At 65.1% G+C, this 25,920-nt stretch overlaps 1 protein-coding gene across 1 annotated transcript; it reads left to right on the top strand.

Moving 5' to 3' along the window:
* Window positions 1-2,353: 2,353 nt before the first annotated feature.
* On the top strand, window positions 2,354-25,316 carry GRK1 (G protein-coupled receptor kinase 1). Its single transcript, XM_068424773.1, has 9 exons — window positions 2,354-2,906; window positions 7,460-7,746; window positions 10,220-10,347; window positions 10,684-10,841; window positions 12,181-12,264; window positions 12,924-13,048; window positions 13,897-14,098; window positions 17,932-18,163; window positions 24,969-25,316. The coding sequence occupies exons 1-9, from the start codon at window positions 2,354-2,356 to the stop codon at window positions 25,084-25,086; spliced, it is 1,887 nt and encodes a 628-aa protein (XP_068280874.1). The 3' UTR covers window positions 25,087-25,316.
* The last annotated feature ends 604 nt before the right edge of the window (window positions 25,317-25,920 follow it).

Here is a 25,920-nt window from a genome sequence, read left to right as displayed (position 1 = left end):
GGGGTCTCCCAGGTACCTGGGGTGGGGGGTGTCAAAAGGGTGGGGGGTCCCCTAAGGGTGGGGGGTCCTGGGTGCCTGGGTGCCCATGGGGTGGGGGGTCCCAGGTATCTGGGTGCCCTGGGGTCAAGGGTGAGGGGTCTCCCAGGTACCTGGGGTGGGGGGGGTCAAAAGGGTGGGGGGTCCTGGGTGCCTGGGTGCTCTGGGGTCAAGGGTGAGGGGTCTCCCAGGTGACTGGAGTGGGGGGGGGTCAAAAGGGTGGGGGGTCCTCTAAGGGTGGGGGGTCCTGGGTGCCTGGGTGCTCTGGGGTCAAGGGTGAGGGGTCTCCCAGGTCCCCTTGGGTCTGGGGGTCCTGGACATCTGGGTGCCCATGGGGTGGGGGGTCCCAGGTATATGGGTGCTCTGGGGTCAAGGGTGAGGGGTCTCCCAGGTGCCTGGGGTGGGGGGGAGTCAAAAGGGTGGGGGGTCCCGTAAGGGTGGGGGGTCCTGGGTGCCCGGGTGCCCATGGGGTGGGGGGTCCCAGGTATCTGGGTGCCCTGGGGTCAAGGGTGAGGGGTCTCCCAGGTGCCTGGGGTGGGGGGGGTCAAAAGGGGGGGGGGTCCTGGGTGCCTGGGTGCTCTGGGGTCAAGGGTGAGGGGTCTCCCAGGTACCTGGGGTGGGGGGGGGTCAAAAGGGTGGGGGGTCCCCTAAGGGTGGGGGGGTCCTGGGTGCCCTTGGGGTGGGGGTCCCAGGTATCTGGGTGCTCTGGGGTCAAGGGTGAGGGGTCTCCCAGGTACCTGGGGTGGGGGGGGTCAAAAGGGTGGGGGGTCCTGGGTGCCTGGGTGCCCTGGGGTCAAGGGTGAGGGGTCTCCCAGGTACCTGGGGTGGGGGGGGTCAAAAGGGTGGGGGGTCCTGGGTGCCTGGGTGCCCTGGGGTCAAGGGTGAGGGGTCTCCCAGGTACCTGGGGTGGGGGGGGTCAAAAGGGTGAGGGGTCCCCTAAGGGTGGGGGGGTTCTGGGTGCCCTTGGGGTGGGGGTCCCAGGTATCTGGGTGCCCTGGGGTCAAGGGTGAGGGGTCTCCCAGGTACCTGGGGTGGGGGGGGTCAAAAGGGTGGGGGGTCCTGGGTGCCTGGGTGCTCTGGGGTCAAGGGTGAGGGGTCTCCCAGGTGACTGGAGTGGGGGGGGGTCAAAAGGGTGGGGGGTCCTCTAAGGGTGGGGGGTCCTGGGTGCCTGGGTGCCCATGGGGTGGGGGGTCCCAGGTATCTGGGTGCCCTGGGGTCAAGGGTGAGGGGTCTCCCAGGTACCTGGGGTGGGGGGGGTCAAAAGGGTGGGGGGTCCTGGGTGCCTGGGTGCTCTGGGGTCAAGGGTGAGGGGTCTCCCAGGTGACTGGAGTGGGGGGGGGTCAAAAGGGTGGGGGGTCCTCTAAGGGTGGGGGGTCCTGGGTGCCTGGGTGCCCTGGGGTCAAGGGTGAGGGGTCTCCCAGGTCCCCTTGGGTCTGGAGGTCCTGGACATCTGGGTGCCCTTGGGGTGGCGGTCCCAGATACCTGGGTGCCCTGGGGTCAAGGGTGAGGGGTCTCCTGGGTGCCAGGGTCCCCTGGGGTCAATGTGGGGGGGGGGTTCCCAAGTACCTGGGTGCCCTCAGGGTGGGGGGTCCCTGACCCCTGGGTGCCCTGGGGTCAAGTTTAAGGGGTCTCCTGGGTGCCAGGGTCCCCTGGGGTCAATTGGGGGGGGGGGTCCCCCATATTGGGTGCCCTCGGGGTGGGGGTCCTGGGTTCCTTGGTGCCCTGGGGTCAAGGTTAAGGGGTCTCCTGGGTACGTGGGTCCCCTGAGGTCAATGGGGTGGGGGTCCCAAATACCTGGGTGCCCTTGGGGTGGGGGTCCCGGACCCCTGGGTGCCCTGGGGTCAAGGTTAAGGGGTCTCATGGGTGCCCTGGTGAGGGGTGGGGGGGGGTATCTCCCAGAATCCTTTGCGGTACTATTCTTATGGGGGGGGGGGGGGGGTAGCAAAACCCCTTTCCCATCATGCTCAGTGGCCCTGGTGCATTGTGGGATACTCGGGGGGGGGGGGGGGAGTGAAAGCGGCTTTGGGCACGAGAGCCCCCGTGAGCCGCTTACGGGCTAATTATAGCGCCGGCCCTTTAAGAGCCATGACCTTGGGCGTGGGGGGGTTAATCCGGGGGGGGGAGAGGGGGGGGGGCACGTCCCCGTCCTCGTGCGTCGCACGAGGCCTCGCCCCCACCCCCAAACCCCCACGTGCGTCGCACGAGGCCTCACCCCCACCCCCCCAAACCCCCACGTGCGTCGCACGAGGCCTCACCCCCACCCCCCATCCCCACGTGCGTCGCATGAGGCCTCACCTCACCCCTTTTCCCCGCAGCCATGGACATCGGCGGCCTGGAGACCGTGGTGGCCAACTCGGCCTACGTGTCGGCCCGTGGCCCGGGGGCCGGCGGCCGGGACCCCCGGCACCGCGCCCTCCTCCACCTGCCCCACATCTCCCAGTGCGAGGCCTTACGGGCCCGCCTGGCCGGCGGCGGGGCCCAAAATGGCGTCGGAGGAGGCCAAGATGGCGGCGGAGGGGCCCAAAATGGCGTCGGAGGGGGCCAAGATGGCAGCAAAGCGGGCCAAGATGGCGGCCGCGCGCTCCAAAATGGCGTCGCGGGCGGCGGCGGCCATCTTGAAGAGGAGGACACCTCCTTCCGGTGGCAGTGCGTGGAGCAGCCAATCGGGAAGCTCCTTTTTCAGCGGTTCCTGGAAGGGAGCATGGGATTGGGCGCGGCCAAGGCGCTGTGGGCGGAGCTTGAGGCGTACGACCAATGCGAAGAGGAGGAGAGGGGGAAGGCGGCGGCGGCCATCAGGGGGCGGTTCTTCGTGGCGGGCGGGGCCGAGCACTGCGGCTTCCTGAGCGCCGCCGCCATGGCCCCGCCCACAGGTGAGGCCCCGCCCACCGTGGCCATGACACCCCAATGGCGGCCATGACACCTCCATGGCGGCCATGACACCTCAGTGGTGGCCATGACACCTCAGTGGTGGCCATGATTGTGTTGGTAGCCATGACACCCCTAATAGTGGCCAGAACACCCCCGTTGGTGGCCATGGCACCCCTAATGGTGGCCATGAGATCTCCATGGCGGCCATGACACCTCAGTGGTGGCCATGAGTCACCAATGGTGGCCATGACACCCCAGTGGCGACCATGACACCACCATGGCGGCCATGACACCTCAATGGTGGCCATGACACCCCAGTGGCAGCCATGACACCCCAATGGCGCCATGACACCCCTGTTGGTGGCCATGACACCTCCAAGGAGGCCATGACACCCAATGGCGGCCATGACACCCCCATGGTGGCCATGACACCTCAATAGTGGCGATGACACCTCAGTGGTGGCCATGATTGTGTTGGTAGCCATGACACCCCTAATAGTGGCCAGAACACCCCTGTTGGTGGCCATGACACCTCCAAGGAGGCCATGACACCCAATGGCGGCCATGACACCCCCATGGTGGCCATGACACCTCAATAGTGGCAATGACACCTCAGTGGTGGCCATGATTGTGTTGGTAGCCATGACACCCCTAATAGTGGCCAGAACACCCCCGTTGGTGGCCACGGCACCCCTAATGGCGGCCATGAGATCTCCATGGCGGCCATGAGTCACCAATGGTGGCCATGACACCTCAATGGTCGCCATGACACCCCAGTGGCGGCCATGACACCTCCATGGCGGCCATGACACCCCAATGGCGGCCATGACACCTCCATGGCGGCCATGACACCTCCATGGCAGCCATGACACCCCCATGGTGGCCATGACACCTCAATGGTGGCCATGACACCTCAGTGGTGGCCATGATTGTGTTGGTAGCCATGACACCCCTAATAGTGGCCAGAACACCCCCGCTGGTGGCCATGGCACCCCTAATGGTGGCCATGAGATCTCCATGGCGGCCATGAGTCACCAATGGTGGCCATAACACCTCAACGGTCGCCATGACAGTGATGGGAGCCATGACACCTCCAATGGTGGCCATGACACCTCCATGGAGGCCATGAGACTTCAATGGTGGCCATGACACCCCAATGGTGGCCATGACACCTCAATAGTGGCCATGACGCCCCCGTGGTGGCCATGACACCCCAATGGTGGCCATGACACCTCAATGGTGGCCATGACACCTCCATGGCGGCCATGACACCCCAATGGTGGCCATGACACCTCCGTGGTGGCCATGACACCCCAATGGCTCCATGACACCCCTGTTGGTGGCCATGACACTCCCAATGGTGGCCACGATGGCGTTGGCAGCCATGACACCTCTGTGACAGCCATGACACCTCCATGGTGGCCATGACACCCCCAATAGTGGCCAGAACATCCCTGTTGGTGGCCATAACACCCCCAACAGTAGCCATAACACCCCACCTGGTGCCCACGCCAGCGTTGGCAGACATGACACCTCCATGGTGGCCATGACACCTCCATGGCGGCCATGACACCTCAATGGCGGCCATGACACCTTCATGGCGGCCATGACGCCTCAATGGTGGCCATGACGCCTCAATGACGGCCATGACACTCCCAATGGTGATCATGATGCCCCCAGTGGTGGCCATGTCACCCCTGTTGGTGGCCATGACACCCCAATGGCGGCCATGACACCCCCATGGCGGCCATGACACCCCAATGGTGGCCATAACACCTCAATAGTGGCCATGACGCCCCCGTGGTGGCCATGACACCCCAATGGTGGCCATGACACCTCAATAGTGGCCATGACACCTCAATAGTGGCCATGACGCCCCCGTGGTGGCCATGACACCTCAATGGCGGCCATGACACCCCAATGGCGGCCATGACACCTCCATGGTGGCCATGACACCCAATGGCGGCCATGACACCCCCATGGTGGCCATGACACCTCAATGGTGGCCATGACACCCAATGGCGGCCATGACACCTCCATGGCGGCCATGACACCCCAATGGTGGCCATGACACCTCAGTGGTGGCCATGATTGTGTTGGTAGCCATGACACCCCTAATAGTGGCCAGAACACCCCCGTTGGTGGCCATGGCACCCCTAATTGTGGCCATGAGATCTCCATGGCGGCCATGACACCTCCATGGCGGCCATGACACCCCAATGGCGGCCATGACACCTCAATAGTGGCCATGACGCCCCCGTGGTGGCCATGACACCCCAATGGTGGCCATGACACCTCAATGGTGGCCATGACACCTCCATGGCGGCCATGACACCCCAATGGTGGCCATGACACCTCCGTGGTGGCCATGACACCCCAATGGCTCCATGACACCCCTGTTGGTGGCCATGACACTCCCAATGGTGGCCACGATGGCGTTGGCAGCCATGACACCTCTGTGACAGCCATGACACCTCCATGGTGGCCATGACACCCCCAATAGTGGCCAGAACATCCCTGTTAGTGGCCATAACACCCCCAACAGTAGCCATAACACCCCACCTGGTGCCCACGCCAGCGTTGGCAGACATGACACCTCCATGGTGGCCATGACACCTCCATGGCGGCCATGACACCTCAATGGCGGCCATGACACCTTCATGGCGGCCATGACGCCTCAATGGTGGCCATGACGCCTCAATGACGGCCATGACACTCCCAATGGTGATCATGATGCCCCCAGTGGTGGCCATGTCACCCCTGTTGGTGGCCATGACACCCCAATGGCGGCCATGACACCCCCATGGCGGCCATGACACCCCAATGGTGGCCATAACACCTCAATAGTGGCCATGACGCCCCCGTGGTGGCCATGACACCCCAATGGTGGCCATGACACCTCAATAGTGGCCATGACACCTCAATAGTGGCCATGACGCCCCCGTGGTGGCCATGACACCTCAATGGCGGCCATGACACCCCAATGGCGGCCATGACACCTCCATGGTGGCCATGACACCCAATGGCGGCCATGACACCCCCATGGTGGCCATGACACCTCAATGGTGGCCATGACACCCAATGGCGGCCATGACACCTCCATGGCGGCCATGACACCCCAATGGTGGCCATGACACCTCAGTGGTGGCCATGATTGTGTTGGTAGCCATGACACCCCTAATAGTGGCCAGAACACCCCCGTTGGTGGCCATGGCACCCCTAATTGTGGCCATGAGATCTCCATGGCGGCCATGACACCTCCATGGCGGCCATGACACCCCAATGGCGGCCATGACACCTCAGTGGTGGCCATGATTGTGTTGGTAGCCATGACACCCCTAATAGTGGCCAGAACACCCCCGTTGGTGGCCATGGCACCCCTAATGGTGGCCATGCGATCTCCATGGCAGCCATGAGATCTCCATGGCGGCCATGGGTCACCAATGGTGGCCATGACACCCCCATGGCGGCCATGACACCCCAATGGCGGCCATGACACCTCCATGGCGGCCATGATTGTGTTGGTAGCCATGACACCCTTAATAGTGGCCATGATGCCCCTGTTGGTGGCCATGACACTCCCAATGGTGGCCGCGATGCCCCCAACGGTGCCCATGACAGCGTTGGCAGCCATGACACCCCCAATAGTGGCCATGACACCCCCAACGGTGGCCATGACACCCCAATGGCTGCCATGACACCTCCATGGTGGCCATGACACCGCCATGGCAGCCATGACACCTCCATGGCGGCCATGACACCCCAATGGTGGCCATGACACCTCAATGGTGGCCATGACACCTCAGTGGTGGCCATGACACCCCCATGGCGGCCATGACACCCCAATGGTGGCCATGACACCTCAATAGTGGCCATGACACCTCAATAGTGGCCATGACGCCCCCATGGTGGCCATGACACCTCCATGGCGGCCATGAAAGCCCAATGGCAGCCATGACACCCCCATGTCTGCCATGACACCCCAATGGTGGCCATGACACCTCAGTGGTGGCCATGACACCTCAGTGGTGGCCATGATTGTGTTGGTAGCCATGACACCCCTAATAGTGGCCAGAACACCCCCGTTGGTGGCCATGGCACCCCTAATGGTGGCCATGACATCTCCATGGCGGTCATGAGATCTCCATGGCGGCCATGAGTCACCAATGGTGGCCATAACACCTCAACGGTCGCCATGACACCGCAATGGCGACCATGACTCCCCAATGGTGGCCATGACACCTCCATGGCGGCCATGATTGTGTTGGTAGCCATGACACCCTTAATAGTGGCCATGATGCCCCTGTTGGTGGCCATGACACTCCCAATGGTGGCCGCGATGCCCCCAACGGTGCCCATGACAGCGTTGGCAGCCATGACACCGCCGATAGTGGCCATGACACCCCCAACGGTGGCCATGACGCCCCTGTTGGCAGCCATGACACCCACAATAGTGGCCATGACACCCCCAACAGTAGCCATAACACCCAATTGGTGCCCACGCCAGCGTTGGCAGCCATGACACCCCCCCCCACCCCTCTTCCCCTCCCCACAGGTACCACCACCCCCGCCGACGAGTTCGGGCAAGCTCACCGCGAGTTACTAGCCCACCTGGAGGCGGTGGCCTGGGCGCCGTACCGCGAGTCGCCCGAGTTCGGGCGCTTCGTGCAGTTCAAGTGGCTCGAGGGGCAGCCGGTGAGCGCCGAGGCCTTCGCCGAGTTCCGGGTCCTGGGCAAGGGCGGCTTCGGCGAGGTCTGCGCCTGCCAGCGCCGCGCCACCGGCAAGATGTACGCCAACAAGCGCCTCAACAAGAAGCGCCTCAAGAAGCGCCGCGGCTACGAGGTGGGGACACGGCGGGGACACGGCTGGGCTACTGTGTGGCCCCTCTGGCCACTCAGCTGGGCCGCTGGCCTCAAAGCCTGGCCGCTGGCCCCAAATCTGTCCCTCTGGCCCCAAATCTTCCCTCTGGCCCCTCAGCTGGGCCCCTGGCCTCAAAGCCGGGCCACTGGCCCCAAATGTGTCCCTCTGTTCCCAAATCTGTCCTTCTGTCCCCTCAGCTCTTCCTATGGCCTCTTGGGTGGCCCCTCTGGCCACTCAGCTGGGCCGCTGGCCTCAAAGCCGGGCCACTGGCCCCAAATCTGCCCAACTGGTCCCAAATGTGTCCCTCTGGCCCCAAATCTGTCCCTTTGTCCCCAAATCTGTCCCTCTGGCCCCTCAGCTCTTCCTGTGGCCTCTTGGGTGGCCCCTCTGGCCCCTCACCTGGGCCACTGGCCCCAAATGTGTCCCTCTGGCCCCAAATGTGTCCCTCTGTCCCTTTGTCCCCAAATCTGTCCCTCTGGCATCAAATCTGTCCCTCTGGCCCCAAATCCTCTCCTCTGGCCCCAAATCTGTCCCTTTGTCCCCAGATCTGTCCCTCTGTCCCCTCAGTTCTTCCTGTGGCCTCTTGGGTGGCCCCTCTGGCCCCTCACCTGGGCCCCTGGCCTCAAAGCCGGGCCACTGGCCCCAAATCCTCTCCTCTGGCCCCAAATCTGTCCTTCTGGCCCCAAATCTGTCCCTTTGTCCCCAAATCTGTCCCTCTGGCCCCTCAGCTCTTCCTGTGGCCTCTTGGGTGGCCCCTCTGGCCCCTCACCTGGGCCACTGGCCTCAAAACCAGTCCGCCGGCCCCAAATGTGTCCCTCTGTCCCTTTGTCCCCAAATCTGTCCCTCTGGCCCCAAATCCGTCCCTCTGGCCCCAAATCCTCTCCTCTGTCCCCAAATCTGTCCCTTTGTCCCCAAATCTGTCCCTCTGGCCCCTCAGCTCTTCCTGTGGCCTCTTGGGTGGCCCCTCTAGCCCCTCAGCTGGGCCACTGGCCTCAAAGCCAGGCCACTGGCCCCAAATCTGTTCATCTGGCCCCAAATCCTCCTGTCTGTCCCCAAATCTGCTCATCTGGCCCCAAATCTGTCCCTTTGTCCCCAAATCCGTTCCTCTGTCCCCTCAGCTCTTCCTGTGTCCTCTTGGGTGGCCCCTCTGGCCCCTCAGCTGGGCCACTGGCCACAAAGCCAGTCCGCCGGCCCCAAATGTGTCCCTCTGTCCCTTTGTCCCCAAATCTGTCCCTCTGGCCCCAAATCCGTCCCTCTGGCCCCAAATCCTCCCCTCTGTCCCCAAATCTGTCCCTTTGTCCCCAAATCTGTCCCTCTGGCCCCTCAGCTCTTCCTGTGGCCTCTTGGGTGGCCCCTCTAGCCCCTCAGCTGGGCCACTGGCCTCAAAGCCAGGCTACTGGCCCCAAATCTGTTCATCTGGCCCCAAATCCTCCTGTCTGTCCCCAAATCTGCTCATCTGGCCCCAAATCTGTCCCTTTGTCCCCAAATCTGTCCCTCTGTCCCCTCAGCTCTTTCTGTGTCCCCTTGGGTGGCCCCTCTGGCCCCTCACCTGGGCCCCTGGCCTCAAAGCCGGGCCACTTGCCCCAGATGTGTCCCTCTGGCCCCAAATGTGTCCCTCTGGCCCCAAATCTGTTCCCCTGTCCCCAAATCCGTTCCTCTGTCCCCAAATCCTTCCCTTTGTCCCCTCAGCTCTTCCTGTGGCCTCTTGGGTGGCCCCTCTGGCCCCTCACCTGGGCCACTGGCCACAAAGCCAGTCTGCTGGCCCCAAATCTGTCCCTCTGGCCCCAAATCTGTCCCTCTGTCCCCGTGTTTCCCCCCCTCTGTCCCCTCCCCCCATCCCCATTTCCCCCCTTTTTGGCCTCTCTTTTCCTTCCCACCTCCCTCGGCATCTCCCCGATCACCTCTGCCTGTCCACGTGCTTGGCATGTGCTTGGCGTGTGCTTGGTGTGTTCTTGGCATGTGCTTGGCATGTGCTTGGTGTGTGCTTGGTGTGTGCTTAGTGTGTGCGTGGGGCACGCAGGTGGAGAAGGTGCTTTGGGCCACTCAAGGATGATAAGAGATCCACAGCCCATGGGGACACACATGTGCTTGGCGTGTGCCATCACGTGTGCTTGGCATGTACCTTCATGTGTGTTTGGCGTGTGCAAGTGGACAACACGCTTTGGGCCACCTCGTTTCAGGCGAGGCCCCGCAGCCACCGGGGACACGCGTGTGCGTCGCGTGGAGAACACGATCTGTGTGTGTTTGGCGTGTGCCGCTCGCATGTGCTTGGCGTGTGGCACATGTCCTTGGCATGTGCTTAGCGTGCACCACCCCTGTGTCCTCGCCGTGTGCCACCTGCGTGTCCCACCCGCGTTCCCCTCGGTGTGTGTCACCCCCATGTCCTTGCTGTGTCCTTGGCGTGGGCTGGACCGCCGCCAGCTGCATGCCCTTGGCGTGTGCTTGGCGTGTGCAGGCGGCGCTGGTGGAGAAGCGTGTCCTGGCGCGGGTGCACAGTCGCTTCATCGTCTCGCTGGCCTACGCCTTCCAGACCAAGACCGACCTCTGCCTCGTCATGACCATCATGAACGGCGGCGACCTGCGGTAAGCGTGTGCTTGGCATGTGCTTAGCATGTCTTTAGCATGCCCTTAGCATGTGGAGGTGCCACTCACGCACCGTGGATAAGGCCAACCCCAGGTTCCCCAAGCGGTGTCCCCAGCGTGTCCCCAAGTGCTGGCGTGTCCCCAAGTGCTGGCGTGTCCCCAGGTGCTGGCATGTCCTTAGCATGTCCTTAGCATGTCCTTAGCATGTGGAGGTGCCACACATGCAACGTGGATAAGGCCAACCCCAGGTTCCCCAAGTGGTGTCCCCACAATGTCCCCAGGTGCTGGCGTGTCCCCAAGCGCTGGCGTGTGCTTAGCGTGTCCTTGGCATGTCAGGTACCACATGTACAACGTGGACGAGGAGAACCCCGGCTTCCCCGAGCCGCGCGCCATGTTCTACACGGCTCAGATCCTGCTGGGGCTCGAGCACCTGCACCAGCACCGCATCGTCTACCGCGACCTCAAGCCCGAGAACGTCCTCCTCGACGACGCCGGTGACGTCGGGGTGGGGGACGGGGGGACATCGGGGGGGATGGGGACATCGGGGGGGTGTGGGGACATCGGGGGGTGTGGGGGACGTGGGGACACTGGGGGATGTGGGGGACATTGGGGACATCAGGGATGTTGGGGGACATGGGGACATTGGGGGATTTGGGGGACATCGGGAATGTTGAGGGACATGGGGACATTGGGGGACGTTGGGGACATCAGGGATGTTGAGGGACGTGGGGACACTGGGAACATCAGGGACGTTGGGGGACATTGGGGGATGTAGAGGATGTTGGGGACATCAGGGACATCGGGGATGTTGAGGGACACGAGGACATTGGGGGATGTGGGGACATTGGGGGATGTGGGGGACATTGGGGACATCACGGATGTTGGGGGACATTGGGGGATGTTGGGGACATAAGGGACATTGGGGATGTTGAGGGACATGGGGACATTGGGGGATGTGGGGACATTGGGGGATGTTGGGGGGATTTGGGGGAACATGGGGGACATTGGGGACATCAGGGATGTTGGGGGACACGGGGGACATCAGGGACGTTGGGTGGTGTGGAGACATTGGGGGGTGTGGGGACATTGGTGACATCAGGGATGTTGAGGGACATGGGGGACATCAGGGATGTTGGGGGAACATGGGGGACATTGGGGACATCAGGGATGTTGGGGGACACGAGGACATTGGGGGATGTGGGGGACATTGGGGGACGTTGGGGACATCAGGGGAATGTGGGGGACATCAGGGACATTGGGGGACGTGGGGACATTGGGGGATGTGGGGGATGTTGGGGGACATTGGGGACATCAGGGGGATGTGGGGGACATCAGGGATATTGGGGGAACGTGGGGGACATTGGGGGATGTTGGGGACATTGGGGACATCAGGGAGTTGGGAGACATTGGGGACATTGGGGGATGTGGGGGACGTTGGAGGATGTGGGGGACATTGGGGACATCAGGGACATTGGGGGATGAGGGGACATCAGGGACGTTGGGTGGTGTGGGGACATTGGGGGACGTGGGGACATTGGGGGACGTTGGGGACATCAGGGAGTTGGGGGAACTTGGGGGACATGGGGGACATCAGGGATGTTGAGGGACATGGGCACATTGGGGGACGTGGGGGATGTGGGGGACATCAGGGGGATGTGGGGGACATTGGGGACATCAGGGATGTTGGGGGACACAAGGACATTGGGGGATGTGGGGGACATGGGGGGACGTTGGGGACATTGGGGGATGTGGGGGACATTGGGGACATCAGGGACATCGGGGGGACGTGGGGGACGTGTTACTGGTGGTTACTGGTGACACTGGTGTGGCCAGGCCACGTCCGTCTGTCCGACATGGGTTTGGCCGTGGAGCTCAAGGAGGGACAGAGCAAAACCCGCGGCTACGCTGGGACCCCAGGTAGGGGACACGGGGGGGACATGGGGACACGGCGGGGACCTCGGGTGTGGTCCCTCCTGGCCACCTGCGTCCTCTCTGGCCACCTGGGTCCCCTCCTGGTCACCTGGGTCCCTCCTGGCCACCTGGGTCCCCTCCTGGCCACCTGGGTGCTCCCTGGCCACCTGGGCCCCCTCCTGGTCACCTGGGCCCCCTCCTGGTCACCTGGGTCCCTCTTGGTCACCTGCGTCCCCTCCTGGCCACCAGGGTCCCTTCTGGCCACCTGGGTCCCTCCTGGCCACCTGGGTCCCCTCCTGGTCACGTGGGTCCTCCCTGGCCACCTGGGTCCTCCCCTGGCCACCTGGGTCCCTCCTGGCCACCTGTGTCCCCTCCCGGTCACCTGTGTCCCCTCCTGGCCACCTGGGTCCCTCCTGGTCACCTGGGTCCCCCCTGGTCACCTGGATCCCCCTGGCCACCTGGGTCCCTCCTGGCCACCTGGGTCCCCTCCTGGCCACCTGAGTCCCCTCCTGGCCACCTGGGTACCCTCCTGGCCACCTGGGTCCCCCTGGTCACCTGGGTCCCTCCTGGCCACCTGGGTCCCCTCCTGGCCACCTGAGTCCCCTCCTGGCCACCTGGGTCCCCTCCTGGCCACCTGTAACCCCCCTGTCACCCGGGTCCCACAGGGTTCATGGCCCCGGAGCTGCTGCGGGACGAGGAGTACGACTGGGCCGTCGACTACTTCACGCTGGGGGTGACCGTCTACGAGATGTTGGAGGCCAAGGGACCCTTCCGCGTCCGGGGGGAGAAGGTGCCCAGTAACCCCAGTAACTCCCAGTAACCCCCAGGAACCCCAAAAACCTCCCAGGACCCCCCAGGACCCCCAGGAGCCCCCAGTAACACCCAAGAACCTCCCAGGACCCCCCAGGACCCCCAGGAACCCCCAAGAACCTCCCAGGAACCCCGAAGAACCTCCCAGTAATCTCCCAGGACCCCCCAGGACCCTCAGAAACCCCCAAGAACCTCTCAGGAACCCTCAGGAACCTCCCAGGACCCCCCAGGACCCTCAGGAGCCCCCAGTAACCCCCAAGAACTTCCCAGTAACCCCCAAGAACCTCCCAGGAACCCTCAAAAACCTCCCAGAAACCACCAGAAACTCCCCAAGTAACATCCCAGGGCACCCAGTAGCCCCCAGAACCCCTCAAGGACCACCAGAACTTCTCAAGGACCCTCAGGAACCCCGAAGAACCCCCCCCAGGAACCCCCAAGACCCCCCAAGAACCTCCCAGGACCTCCCAGGAACCCCCAAGAACCTCCCAGGAACCTCCCAAGAACCTCCCAGAAGCCCCCAGGACCCCCAAGAACCTCCCAGGAACCTCCCAAGAACCCCCCAAGACCCTCAGGAACCCCCAAGAACCTCCCAGGAACCCTCAAGAACCTCCCAGGAACCTCCCAAGAACCTCCCAAGACCCTCAGGAACCCCCAAGAACCTCCCAGGAACCCTCAAGAACCTCCCAGGAACCCCCAAGAACCTCCGAGGACCTCCCAGGACCCCCAGGAACCCCCAAGAACCTCACAGGAACCTCCCAAGAACCTCCCAGAACCTCCCAGGACCCCCCAGGACCCCCAGTAACCCCCAGGCCCCCCCTGTCCCCGCAGGTGGAGAACAAGGAGGTGGCCCGGCGCACCCTGAACGACCCCGTCACCTACTCGGAGCGGTTCAGCACGGCGGCGCAGGCCGTCTGCGAGGGGCTCCTGGCCAAGGACCCCGGCACCCGCCTCGGCTTCCACGGCAACGACTGCGCCCAGCTCAAGGCCCACCCCTTCTTCGCCGCCATCAACTGGGGGCGCCTCGAGGCAGGTAACCCCCCACGGGGGCAACATGGGTGGGGCCTCATGGGTGGTGGGTGCTCATGGAAGTGGGTCCCAATGGGTGGTGGGTCCTCCAGCAAGGGGGTCTCCAATGGGTGATGGGTGTCCAGCAAGGGGTTCTCCAATGGAAGTTGGGTGCTCAAGAACTGGGGTCTCCAATGGGTGATGGGTGTCTAGATATGGAGTCTCCAAAGGGTGGTGGGTGCTCCAGAACTGGGGTCTCCAATGGGTGGTGGGTGCTCATGGAAGTGGGTCCCGGTGGGTGGTGGGTGCTCATGGAAGTGGGTCCCAATGGGTGATGGGTGTCCAGCAAGGGGTTCATCAATGGGTGGTGGGTGCTCATGGAAGTGGGTCCCAATGGGTGATGGGTGCTTCAACAACGGGGTCTCCAATGGGTGATGGGTGTCTAGATATGGAGTCTTCAATGGGTGGTGGGTGCTCATGGAAGCGGGTCCTAATGGGTGATGGGTGCTCATGGAAGTGGGTCCCGGTGGGTGGTGGGTGCTCATGGAAGTGGGTCCCAAGGAGTGGTGGATGCTCCAGCAAGGGGTTGTCCAATGGGTGATGGGTGTCTAGATATGGAGTCTCCAATGGGTGGTGGGTGCTCATGGAAGTGGGTCCCAATGGGTGGTGGGTCCTCCAGCAAGGGGGTCTCCAATGGGTGATGGGTGTCCAGCAAGGGGTTCTCCAATGGAAGTTGGGTGCTCAAGAACTGGGGTCTCCAATGGGTGATGGGTGCCTCGATATGCAGTCTCCAAAGGGGGGTGGGTGCTCAAGAACTGGGGTCTCCAGTGGGTGGTGGGTGCTCATGGAAGTGGGTCCCAATGGGTGATGGGTGTCCAGCAAGGGGTTCATCAATGGGTGTTGGGTGTCTAGACATGGAGTCTTCAATGGGTGGTGGGTGCTCATGGAAGTGGGTCCCAATGGGTGATGGGTGTCCAGCAAGGGGTTCATCAATGGGTGATGGGTGTCCAGCAAGGGGTTCATCAATGGGTGTTGGGTGTCTAGACATGGAGTCTTCAATGGGTGGTGGGTGCTCATGGAAGTGGGTCGTAATGGGTGATGGGTGCTCCAGCGATGGGGTCTCCAATGGATGGTGGGTGCTCAAGAACTGGGGCCTCCAATGAGTGGTGGGTGCTCATGGAAGTGGGTCCCGGTGGGTGGTGGGTGCTCATGGAAGTGGGTCCCAATGGGTGGTGGGTGCTCCAGCAAGGGGTTCTCCAATGGGTGGTGGGTGCTCATGGAAGTGGGTCCCAATGGGTGCTGGGTGCTCATGGAAGTGGGTCCCAAGGAGTGGTGGATGCTCCAGCAAGGGGTTGTCCAATGGGTGATGGGTGTCTAGATATGGAGTCTCCAATGGGTGGTGGGTGCTCAAGAACTGGGGTCTCCAATGGGTGATGGGTGCTCATGGAAGTGGGTCCCAATGGGTGGTGGGTGTCCAGCAAGGGGTTGTCCAATGGGTGATGGGTGTCTAGAAATGGGGTCTCCAATGAGTGGTGGGTGCTCATGGAAGTGGGTCGTAATGGGTGATGGGTGCTCCAGCGATGGGGTCTCCAATGGATGGTGGGTGCTCAAGAACTGGGGCCTCCAATGAGTGGTGGGTGCTCATGGAAGTGGGTCCCGGTGGGTGGTGGGTGTCCAGCAAGGGGTTCATCAATGGGTGGTGGGTGCTCATGGAAGTGGGTCCCAATGGGTGATGGGTGCTTCAACAACGGGGTCTCCAATGGGTGATGGGTGTCTAGATATGGAGTCTCCAATGGGTGGTGGGTGCTCATGGAAGTGGGTCCCAATGGGAGGTGGGTGCTCCAGCAATGGGGTCTCCAATGGGTGGTGGGTGCTCATGGAAGTGGGCCCTGGTGGGTGGTGGGTGCTCCAGAACTGGGTCCGTGGGGGTCCCTGGGCTTATTGGTGGCTGTAGGAGGGTCCCAGAAATTATGGGATGTCTCTCAGGTGCTCTTGAGCTGGGGGGACCATTGACCACCCCCCCCCACCCTTACCCCCCCCCCCAAGGCCTGGTGCCCCCCTTGTTCATCCCGGGGGGGTCCCTGAGATTAGGGGGGGCTATTGGGGGGTCCCTGGGATTAGGGGGGGCTATTGGGGGTCCCTGGGCTTATTGGGAGCTATTGGGGGGGTCCCTGGGATTAGGGGGGCTATTGGGGGTCCCTGGGCTTATTGGGGCATATTGGGGGGTTCCAGGGGGTCCCTGGGATTATGGGGGGCTATTGGGGGGCTATTGGGGGGTCCCTGGGATTATGGGGGGCTATTGGGGGGTCTCTGGGATTAGGGGGGGCTATGGGGGGGGGGTCCCTGGTTTTATTGGGGCATATTGGGGGGTCCCTGGGGGTCCCTGGGATTATGGGGGGCTATTGGGGGGTCCCTGGGCTTATTGGGAGCTATTGGGGGGGTCCCTGGGATTAGGTGGGCTATTGGGGGGCTATTGGGGGGTCCCTGTGATGATGGAGGGCTATTGGGGGGTCCCTGGGATTAGGGGGGGCTATTGGGGGTCCCTGGGCTTATTGGGAGCTATTGGGGGGGTCCCTGGGATTAGGGGGGCTATTGGGGGGCTATTGGGGGGTCCCTGTGATGATGGGGGGCTATTGGGGGGTCTCTGGGATTAGGGGGGGCTATGGGGGGGGTCCCTGGTTTTATTGGGGGGTCCCTGGGGTTCCCTGGTCTTATTGGGGGCTATTGGGGGGGTCCCTGGGATTAGGGGGGCTATTGGGGGTCCCTGGGCTTATTGGGGCATATTGGGGGGTTCCAGGGGGTCCCTGGGATTATGGGGGGCTATTGGGGGGCTATTGGGGGGTACCTGGGATTATGGGGGGCTATTGGGGGGTCTCTGGGATTAGGGGGGGCTATTGGGGGGGTCCCTGGGATTAGGTGGGCTATTGGGGGGCTATTGGGGGGTCCCTGTGATGAGGGGGACTATTGGGGGGTCCCTGGGATTAGGGGGGCTATTAGGGGGCTATTGGGGGTACGAGGGGGGTCCCTGTGATGATGGGGGGCTATTGGGGGGGTCCCTGGGATTAGGGGGGCTATTGAAGGGCACAAGGGGGTCCCTGGGCTTATTGGGACATATGGGGGGGGGGTCCCTGGAGGTCCCTGGGATTAGGGGGGCTACAGGGGGGTCCCTGTGACTAGGGGGGTTATTGGGGGGCTATTGGGGGTACGAGGGGGGTCCCTGAGATAATGGGGGACTATTGGGGGGGTCCCTGGGCTTATTGGGGCATACTGGGGGGTCCCTGGGGGTCCCTGAGATTAGGGGGGGCTATTGGGGGGTACGAGGGGGTCCCTGGGCTTATTGGGGGCTATTGGGGGGGGTCCCTGTGATTGGGGGGGGTTTGGGGGGTCCCTGAGATGATGGGGGCTATTGGGGGGTCCCAGAAATTATGGGATGTCTCTCAGGGGCTCTTGAGGTGGGGGATCCCCCACTTCATTGCATACCCCCCCCCCCAAGGCCTGGTGCCCCCCCCGTTCGTCCCGGGGGGGTCCCTGAGATTAGGGGGGGCTATTGGGGGGTCCCTGGGATTAGGGGGGGCTATTGGGGGGCTATTGGGGGGTCCCTGTGATTAGGGGGGGCTATTGGGGGCTATTGGGGGGTCCCTGAGATGATGGGGGGCTATTGGGGGGGTCCCTGGGATTAGGGGGGGCTATTGGGGGGCTATTGGGGGGTCCCTGGGATTAGGGGGGGCTATTGGGGGGTCCCAGAGGTGATGGGGGCTATAGGAGGGTCCCAGAAATTATGGGATGGCTCTCAGGTGCTATTAAGCCGGGGGGACCATTGACCACCCACGCCCCCCCCCTCTCCTACCCCCCCCCAAGGCCTGGTGCCCCCCCCGTTCGTGCCCGACCCCCGCCGCGTGTACGCCAAGGACCTGGGGGACGTGGGGGCCTTCTCGACCGTGCGGGGGGTGGAGCTGGACGAGGGGGACGCCACCTTCTACGACACCTTCGCCTCGGGGACCGTCGCCATCCCCTGGCAGGAGGAGCTGATCGAGACGGGGGTCTTCGAGGAGCTCAACGCCTGGGGCCCCCCCGGGACGCTGCCCCCCGACCTGGACCCGGCGGCGGCCCCCAGCGAGGGGGGGGGGGGGCGGGGGGGTGCAGTCTGCGGCGTGTTGTTTGCTGTGAGGGGGGGGGGAGAGGAAGGATTGGGGGAGGGGGAGGGGGGGACACCCCCGATTTGGGGGAGGGGGAGGGGGGACACCCCCGATTTGGGGGGGAGGGGATGGGGGGGGCTTTGTGTTAGGGGGTGGGGGGATGGGGAAGTGGGGACCCCCACTTTAGGGTATGGGGGGGGCTGGAAGTGGGGACCCCCACCTTGGGGTATGGGGGGGGCTGGAAGTGGGGACCCCCACCTTGGGGTATGGGGGGGGGCTAAAAGTGGGGGACCCACACCCAAGGGTATGGGGGGGGGGCTCAAAAGTGGGGACCCCCCCCCTTAGGGTGTGGGGGGGCTTGGAAGTGGGGTAACCCCCCCTCCTTACAGTATAGGAAATGGGGGGGGGGGGCTGGAAAGTGGGGACCCCCCCCGGAGTATCTGGAATGGGGGGGGGGGTCAAAAGTGGGACACCCCCCCCCTTAGGGTATAGGAAATGGGGGGGGGGGTCAAAAGTGGGGACCTGCACCCTAGGGTATGGGGGGGTCGAAAGTGGGGACCCCCCCTTAGGGTATGGGGGGGGTCAAAAGTGGGGACCCCCCCTTAGAGTATAGGAAATGGGGGGGGCAAAAATGGGGGACCCCCCCTTAGGGTATGGGGGGGGCTGGAAGTGGGGACCCCCCCCTTAGAGTAGGGGGGGCTGGAAAGTGGGGGACCCCCACCCTAGGGTATGGGGGGGGGGCTAAAAGTGGGGGACCCCCACCCAAGGGTATGGGGGGGCTTGGAAGTGGGGACCCCCCCCCTTAGAGTATAGGAAATGGGGGGGGGGGCTCGAAAGGTGGGACCCCCCCCTTAGGGTGTGGGGGGGCTGGAAAGTGGGGGACCCCCACCCTAGGTTATGGGGGAGGGGCTAAAAGTGGGGGACCCCCACCCTAGAGTATGGGGGGGGGGGGCTGGAAAGTGGGGACCCCCACCCTAGGGTATGGGGGGGGGTCAATAATGGGGACCCCCCCCCGGGGTATCTGGAATGGGGACCCCAAAAGTGGAATGGGGGGGGCACCCAGGGGGGCTGGGGGGGCACCCGGGGGGGCTGGGGGGCACCCATGGGTGAGGGGAGGCACCCAGGGGTGAGGGGGGACACCCATGGGTGAGGGGGGGCACCCAGAGGGGGCTGGGGTCACCCATGGGTGAGGGGGGGCACCCGGGGGGGCTGGAGGGCACCCATGGGGGAGGGGGGGGCACCCATGGGTGCTGTGCTGGGGGTCACAGGCACCCCCTTGGGTGGGTCGCCCACCTTGGGGTGTGGGGGGGGGGGTCAAAAATGGGACAACCCCCCCCCGCTGCACCCCCAAAACCCAACGCCCCCCCCCCAAATCCCCCCCCTTAGGGAAGGGGGGGGGCACCCAAAAATTAGGGGGCGGGGCCTGGGGGTGGGCGGGGCCCCCTCATGCCCCGCCCCCAGCTCAGGGAGACTCTTTGGGGGGGGGGGGGGACACACCCCCCCCTCCCCCCCCGTGTGCAATAAACGGTGGTTGTTGCTGCTCCGTGTGGGGGCGCTGGTTTGGGGACCCCCCCCCAGTGTCCCCAGTGTCCCCCCATGTCCCCAACACCCCCCCAGTATCCCCAGGGTCCCCAGTGTCCCCCCATGTCACAAACACGTCCCCAGTGTCCCCAACACCCCCCCAGTGTCCCCCCATGTCCCCCCATGTCCCCCATGTCCCCCCCATGTCCCCTGTCCCCATGTCCCCATGTCCCCACCTCCCCAGTGTCCCCCCATGTCCCCCGTGTCCCCAACACCCCCCCAGTGTCCCCCCATGTCCCCCGTGTCCCCAAACACCCCCCCAGTGTCCCCAGTGTCTCCCCATGTCCCCAACACCCCCCCAGTGTCCCCCAGTGTCCCCACATGTCCCCATGTGTCCCCAAGTCCCCATATCTCCAATGTCCCCACGTCCCCCCCATCTCCGATGTCCCCACGTCCCCTCATGTCCCCACATCCCCAGATCCCCCCGTGTCCCCCTGTGTCCCCACGTCCCCCCCATGTCCCCCCATGTGTCCCCAAGTCCCCACATCCCCATGTCACCACGTCCCCCCATGTCCCCCCATGTCCCCCCGTGTCCCCTGTCCCCAATGTCCCCATGTCCCCACATCCCCCCATGTCCCCACATCCCCCCATGTCCCCCCCATGTCCCCTGTCCCCATGTCCCCACCTCCCCATGTCCCCCCATGTGTCCCCCATGTCCCCACGTCACCCCATGTCCCCCATGTCTCTGATGTCCCCACACCCCCACGTCCCCCTGTGTCCCCACGTCCCCCCGTGTCCCCCCGTGTCCCCCATGTCCCTGTGTCCCCCCCAGATCCCCCCGTGTCCCCACGTCCCCCCATGTCCCCCCGTGTCCCCCCCGTGTCCCCCTGTCCCCACAGAGGCCACCTCAGCTCTACGGTGTTTATTGGCGTCTCTAACACTCACTGATGCAGATAAATAGTGGACATTTGTCACCGCCGCCACCGACCGCCGCCACCGCGGGGGGACACCGCGGGGACACCCCCCGCCACGCCCCCGGGGACCCCTCCCCAATGGGGACACCGCCCTGGGGACACCCCTCCCCCATGGGGACACCATGGAGGGGACATCCCCCATGGGGACACCTCCTCAATGGGGACACCACGGAGGGGACACCCAAGGGGTCACCACGGAGGGGACATCCCCAATGGGGACACCCTAGGGGACACCTCCCTAGCAGGGCCACCATGGAGGGGACACCCCCCATGGGGACACCTCCTCAGCGGGGCCACCATGGAGGGGACACCCATGGGGACACCTCCCCTGTGGGGCCCCCATGGGGGGGGACATCCTAGGGGACACCTCCTCAGTGGGGCCACCATGGAGGGGACATCCCCCATGGTGACACTCAAGGGGACACCTCCCCAGCGAGGCCACCGCAGAGGGGACATCCCAATGGGGCCACCACGGAGGGGACACCCAAGGGGACAGCTCCCCAAGGGGGCCACCACAGAGGGGACATCCCCCATGGGGACACTCAAGGGGACACCTCCCCAAGGGGGCCACCCCTTTGGGGACAACCCATGTGGGGACACCGCCCAAGGGACCCCTCCCCATTGAGGGACTCCCCAGGGGACACCCCGGGGGTGACAGCCCAGTGGGGACATCCCCCGTGGAGGCCACCTCAGTGGGGACATCATCTCGCATTGGATGGGGACATCCCAAGGGGGACAAGCCTCATGGAGGCCACCTCAGGGGAGACGACGGCCATGGAGGCCACCTCCTTGAGGCCACCCCATTGGGGACATCCCATGGGGACGTCCCCATGGAGGCCACCTCCTTGAGGCCACCTCCTTGGTGTCACCCCATGGAGATGTCCCCATTGAGGCCACCTCCTTGAGGCCACCCCATCGGTGACGTCCCCATGGAAGCCACCTCCTTGAGGCCACCTCCTTGAGGCCACCCCATCGGTGATGTCCCCATGGAAGCCACCTCCTTGAGGCCACCTGCTTGGTGACATCCCATGGTGACGTCCCCATTGAGGCCACCCCATTGGTGACATCCCATGGGGACATCCCCATTGAGGCCACCTCCTTGAGGCCACCTGCTTGGTGTCACCCCATGGTGATGTCCCCATTGAGGCCACCTCCTTGAGGCCACCTCCTTGAGGCCACCCCATCGGTGACGTCCCCATGGAAGCCATCTCCTTGAGGCCACCTGCTTGGTGTCACCCCGTGGTGACATCACCACAGAGGCCACCTCCTTGAGGCCACCCCATGGGGGACATCCCATGGTGACGTCCCCATTGAGACCACCCCATTGGTGTCACCCCATGGGGACGTCACCATCGAAACCCCCCCACTGGTGTCACCCCATGGTGATGTCCCCCACAGACCCCCCCCCAGTGTCCCCCCAGTGTCCCCCCAGTGTCCCCAGTGTCCCCCCACCCCTCCCCCACCCCCTTTTCTCTCCATTTTCACTTTTTTTCACCTTTTTCACGTGGTTTCGCCTTTTTTTTTGGGGGTCCCCCCGGAAGTGCGGTGGGGGGCGGGGCCACGGGGGGGCGGGGCCACGGGTGGGGGCGGGGCCACGGGTGGGGGGAGGGGCGTGACACGAGTGGGGGAGGGGCGGGGGGGGGGAGGGGACAGTCAGTAGCAAACGCGGCCACGAAAGTGCAAACGGGGGGAGGGGCCGCGGCCGGGGGGGGGGGGAGGGGGGGTGTGCACGAGGGGGGCGGGGCTTGCACGAGGATGGGGCTGGCGTGGGGGCGGGGCTTGCACGAGGATGGGCCTCGTGCAAGGGGGGGCGTGAGAGGGGCCTCGCACGGGGGGGCGGGGCCTCGAGGGGGGGCGGGGCTTGCACGAGGATGGGCCTTGCACGAGGATCGGCCTTGCACGAGGATGGGCCTCGTGCAAAGGGGGGGGGCGTGAGAGGGGCCTCGCACGAGGGGGGCGGGGCCTTGCACGGGGGCTCGTGCGAGGCGCGGGGGGGGGGCCGGCGTCGCACGAGGATCCACCTCGCACGGTGCGTGTGTGTCGCACGAGGGTGGGTCTTTGCACGAGGATCCCCCCTTGCACACGCGTGTTGCACGAGGACCCTCCTTGCACACGTGTGTCGCACAAGGACGCCCCCACACGAGGATCCCCCTTGCACACGCGTGTGTCGCACAAGGACCCCCTTGCACACGCGTGTGTCGCACGAGGACCCCCCTCGCACGCGGGGGGCTGGAATGTCGCTGCGCTGCCGTAAGGTGCCGTGGGGGGAGGGGCGGGGGGGGGGGGGGTTGGGGGGGTCCCAGTTTGGGGGGGGGGGTGGGGGAGGGGCCCCGGTTTATTGGGGGGGCCCCTGGGGGGGGGAGGGGCGTGTGGGGGGTGCAAAATGCTGCGGGGGGGGGAGGGGGGGTGGGGGAGGAGTGTCGGGTGTTGGGGGGGGCCCCGGTGTTGTGGGGGGGCCCAGGGGGCGCCCTAAACTGGGAGGGGGGCCCTAAACCGGGAGGGGGTCCCCTATACTGGGAGGGGGATCCCATATACTGGGAGGGGGGTCCCCTAAACTGGGAGGGACCCAGTATATTGGTGGGGGCCCTATACTGGGATGGGATCTCCTATACTGGGAAGGGGTCCCCTATACTGGGACGGGGTCCCCTAAACTGGGAGGGGGTCCCCTATACTGGGGGGGTCCCCCCTATACTGGGGGTCCCCCTTAAACTGGGGGGGCCCCAATATAGCGGGGGGATCCCTGTACTGGGATCCTCCCTATACTGGAAGGGAGGGGTCCCCTATACTGGGATGGGATCCCCTATACTGGGAGGGGGGTCCCCTATACTGGTATGGGATCCCCTATACTGGGGGGGGCCCCACACCCCCTCCCCCCCCCAGTACACCCAGTGCCCCCCCTCCCAGTCCCATACTGGTCCCTGTCGCACCCCCAGCTCCCTCCCCCGCCCCCATGGCATTATGGGAGGTCCTTCCGGCCCCCCCCCCCCCAGTGTCCCCTATGGGGGTGAGGGATCCCCCATCGCCTATAGGGCCCCCCCATCTCCTATGGGGCCCCCCACATGCTATAGGGCCCCGCACATATTATGGGGCCCCCCCACATACTATGGGGCCCCCCATCTCCCATAGGGCCCCTAACATAATATGGGGCCCCCCCACTTCCTATGGGGCCCCCCCATATACTATGGAGCCCCCCCCCTTCCTATAGGGCCCCCCATCTCCTATAGGGCCCCCCCATTTCCTATGGGGCCCCCCCTTCCTATAGGGCCCCCCCCATTTCCTATAGGGCCCCTCACATACTATGGGGCCCCCCACATACTATAGGGCCCCCCACATACTATGGGGCCCCCTCATCTCCTATAGGGCCCCCCACATACTATAGGGCCCCCCCAAAGGGGCAGGAGCCCCCCACCTCCTATAGGGCCCCCCCCATCTCCTATAGGGCCCCCCACATACTATAGGGCCCCCCCCAAGGGGCAGGAGCCCCCCACCTCCTTTAGGGCCCCCCACATACTATGGGCCCCCCCCCCTTCCTATAGGGCCCCCCCATCTCCTATGGGGCCCCCCACATACTATAGGGCCCCCCCACATTCTATAGGGCCCCCCCATATCCTATAGGGCCCCCCCATCTCCTATGGGGCCCCCCACATACTATAGGGCCCCCCCACTTCCTATGGGGCCCCCCCAGCTTCCAGACCCCCCCACACATGCTATAGGGCCCCCCCACATACTATGGGGCCCCCAACCTCCTATAGCGCCCCCCCACCTCCTATAGGGCCCCCCTCCACCTATAGGGCCCCCCCACCTCCTATAGGGCCCCCCCCACCTATAGGGGCCCCCCCCACCTATAGGGCCCCCCCAACCCCACTCTCTATAGGGCAAGCCCCCTCCCCCCCGCCCATACCCCCCCCTCCTCAAGTCCCCCCCCCCCCTTTCCGGGGTCTCTCCCCCCCTCCCCCTCCGGGGAAGCCAAAAGTGGGGGGTACCGAGGGGGGGAGGGGCGGGGGGACGACACCCCCTCCCCCACCCCCACCCCCACCCCCTCCGCCCCTCCCCCCCCCCAAGAACCCGTCGCTCTCGGGGAGCACCACGGCCAGGGGGAGGGGGAAGGGGTAGGGGTAGGCGGCCACCAGCCGGGGGCCGTAGGGGAGGGGGGGGAAGGCGGGGGGGGGCGGGGCGGGGGGGAGGGGGGGGCCCCCTCGGTGTCCCCCTCCCCCCATCTCAGCGTCCCCTCCCCCACCCCGCCTCAGCAGAGCCAACGGCTGTTCCTGAACCGGGTACACCCCCCCGCTGGGCCCCGGGGACGGGGACAACCCCTTGTCACCCGGCAACACCCCCTTGTCACCCGGCGACACCCCGGTGTCACCCGGCGGCGGCGGCGGTAGGGGGGGGACGACGACGGCGGCGGCGTCAACCGGAGGGAGGGGGACACCCCCTTTCTCCCCTCCCCCCCCTTCTTCTTTCACCCCCGTCGTCGTCGCCGGCGGGGTGTAGGCGATGACAGTCGGCGGCAGCGGTGACGTGGCGGGTGACACCGCGGCGGGTGACGCCGCCGCCGCGGGTGACGCCGCCTCGGCCTGGTGGCGCTTGGCGTGCCGGCTCAGCGCCGCCGCCGTCTTGCACACCTTGGCGCAGCGGCTACAGGCGAACCGCAGCGATGGCCGCCGGCCCACGCGGGGTGTAGCGGTGCCGCTTGTCCCCAACACCCCACCCCCGCCCCCTCCGCCTGTCCCCGCCGTCCCCTCGTGTCCCCGTTGGTGCTTCCGCAACTTCCGCAACGCCGTGAACGTCTTCCCGCACACCCGGCACGGGTGTTGCCAATCCCGGCGCCTGTTCCCGTCACCCGCCCGGGCGTCACCGTCACCCGCCTCGCCGTCACCCGCCGACCACCTCAACGAGCGCAACTTGCGGCGCCAACGGGATTTCTTCGCCTTGACGGCGCCGGTTGTGCCGCCGCCACCGGTTGTACCCCCGCCGGTTGTACCCCCACCGGTTGTACCTCCACCGGTTGTCTTCCGTTTGGGTTTGTAGGTGTAGTAGGGGCGCCACAGGCGGTCCTCGGCGTCGCTGTCGTCATCGCGGCTACAGGCGGAGGCGGCGGCCCCGCGGCGGTACGCGGGGGGCGCGGCGGTTGTGCCGGTGCCGGTTGTTTCCAGCCGGAGGTCGGTCTCGGAGATGCGCCGCTTGACGATGGCCTCCTCGCCGATGCGCACCGTGAT

This window comes from Nyctibius grandis, unplaced genomic scaffold (genome assembly GCF_013368605.1).
Source record: "Nyctibius grandis isolate bNycGra1 unplaced genomic scaffold, bNycGra1.pri scaffold_71_arrow_ctg1, whole genome shotgun sequence".
Classification (NCBI taxonomy): domain Eukaryota; kingdom Metazoa; phylum Chordata; class Aves; order Nyctibiiformes; family Nyctibiidae; genus Nyctibius; species Nyctibius grandis.
The sequence above is the reverse complement of the archived record's forward strand: the minus strand, read 5'-3'. Positions and strand labels throughout refer to the sequence as shown.

Excerpts from the sequence above, each read along its gene's own strand:
- GRK1 (XM_068424773.1), top strand. The coding sequence starts at position 2,354 with ATGGACATCGGCGGCCTGGAGACCGTGGTGGCCAACTCGGCCTACGTG. Across the intron at positions 10,348-10,683 it reads ATGAACGGCGGCGACCTGCG|GTACCACATGTACAACGTGG; the intron begins GTAAGCGTGTGC and ends TTGGCATGTCAG. Across the intron at positions 10,842-12,180 it reads CGTCCTCCTCGACGACGCCG|GCCACGTCCGTCTGTCCGAC; the intron begins GTGACGTCGGGG and ends TGGTGTGGCCAG.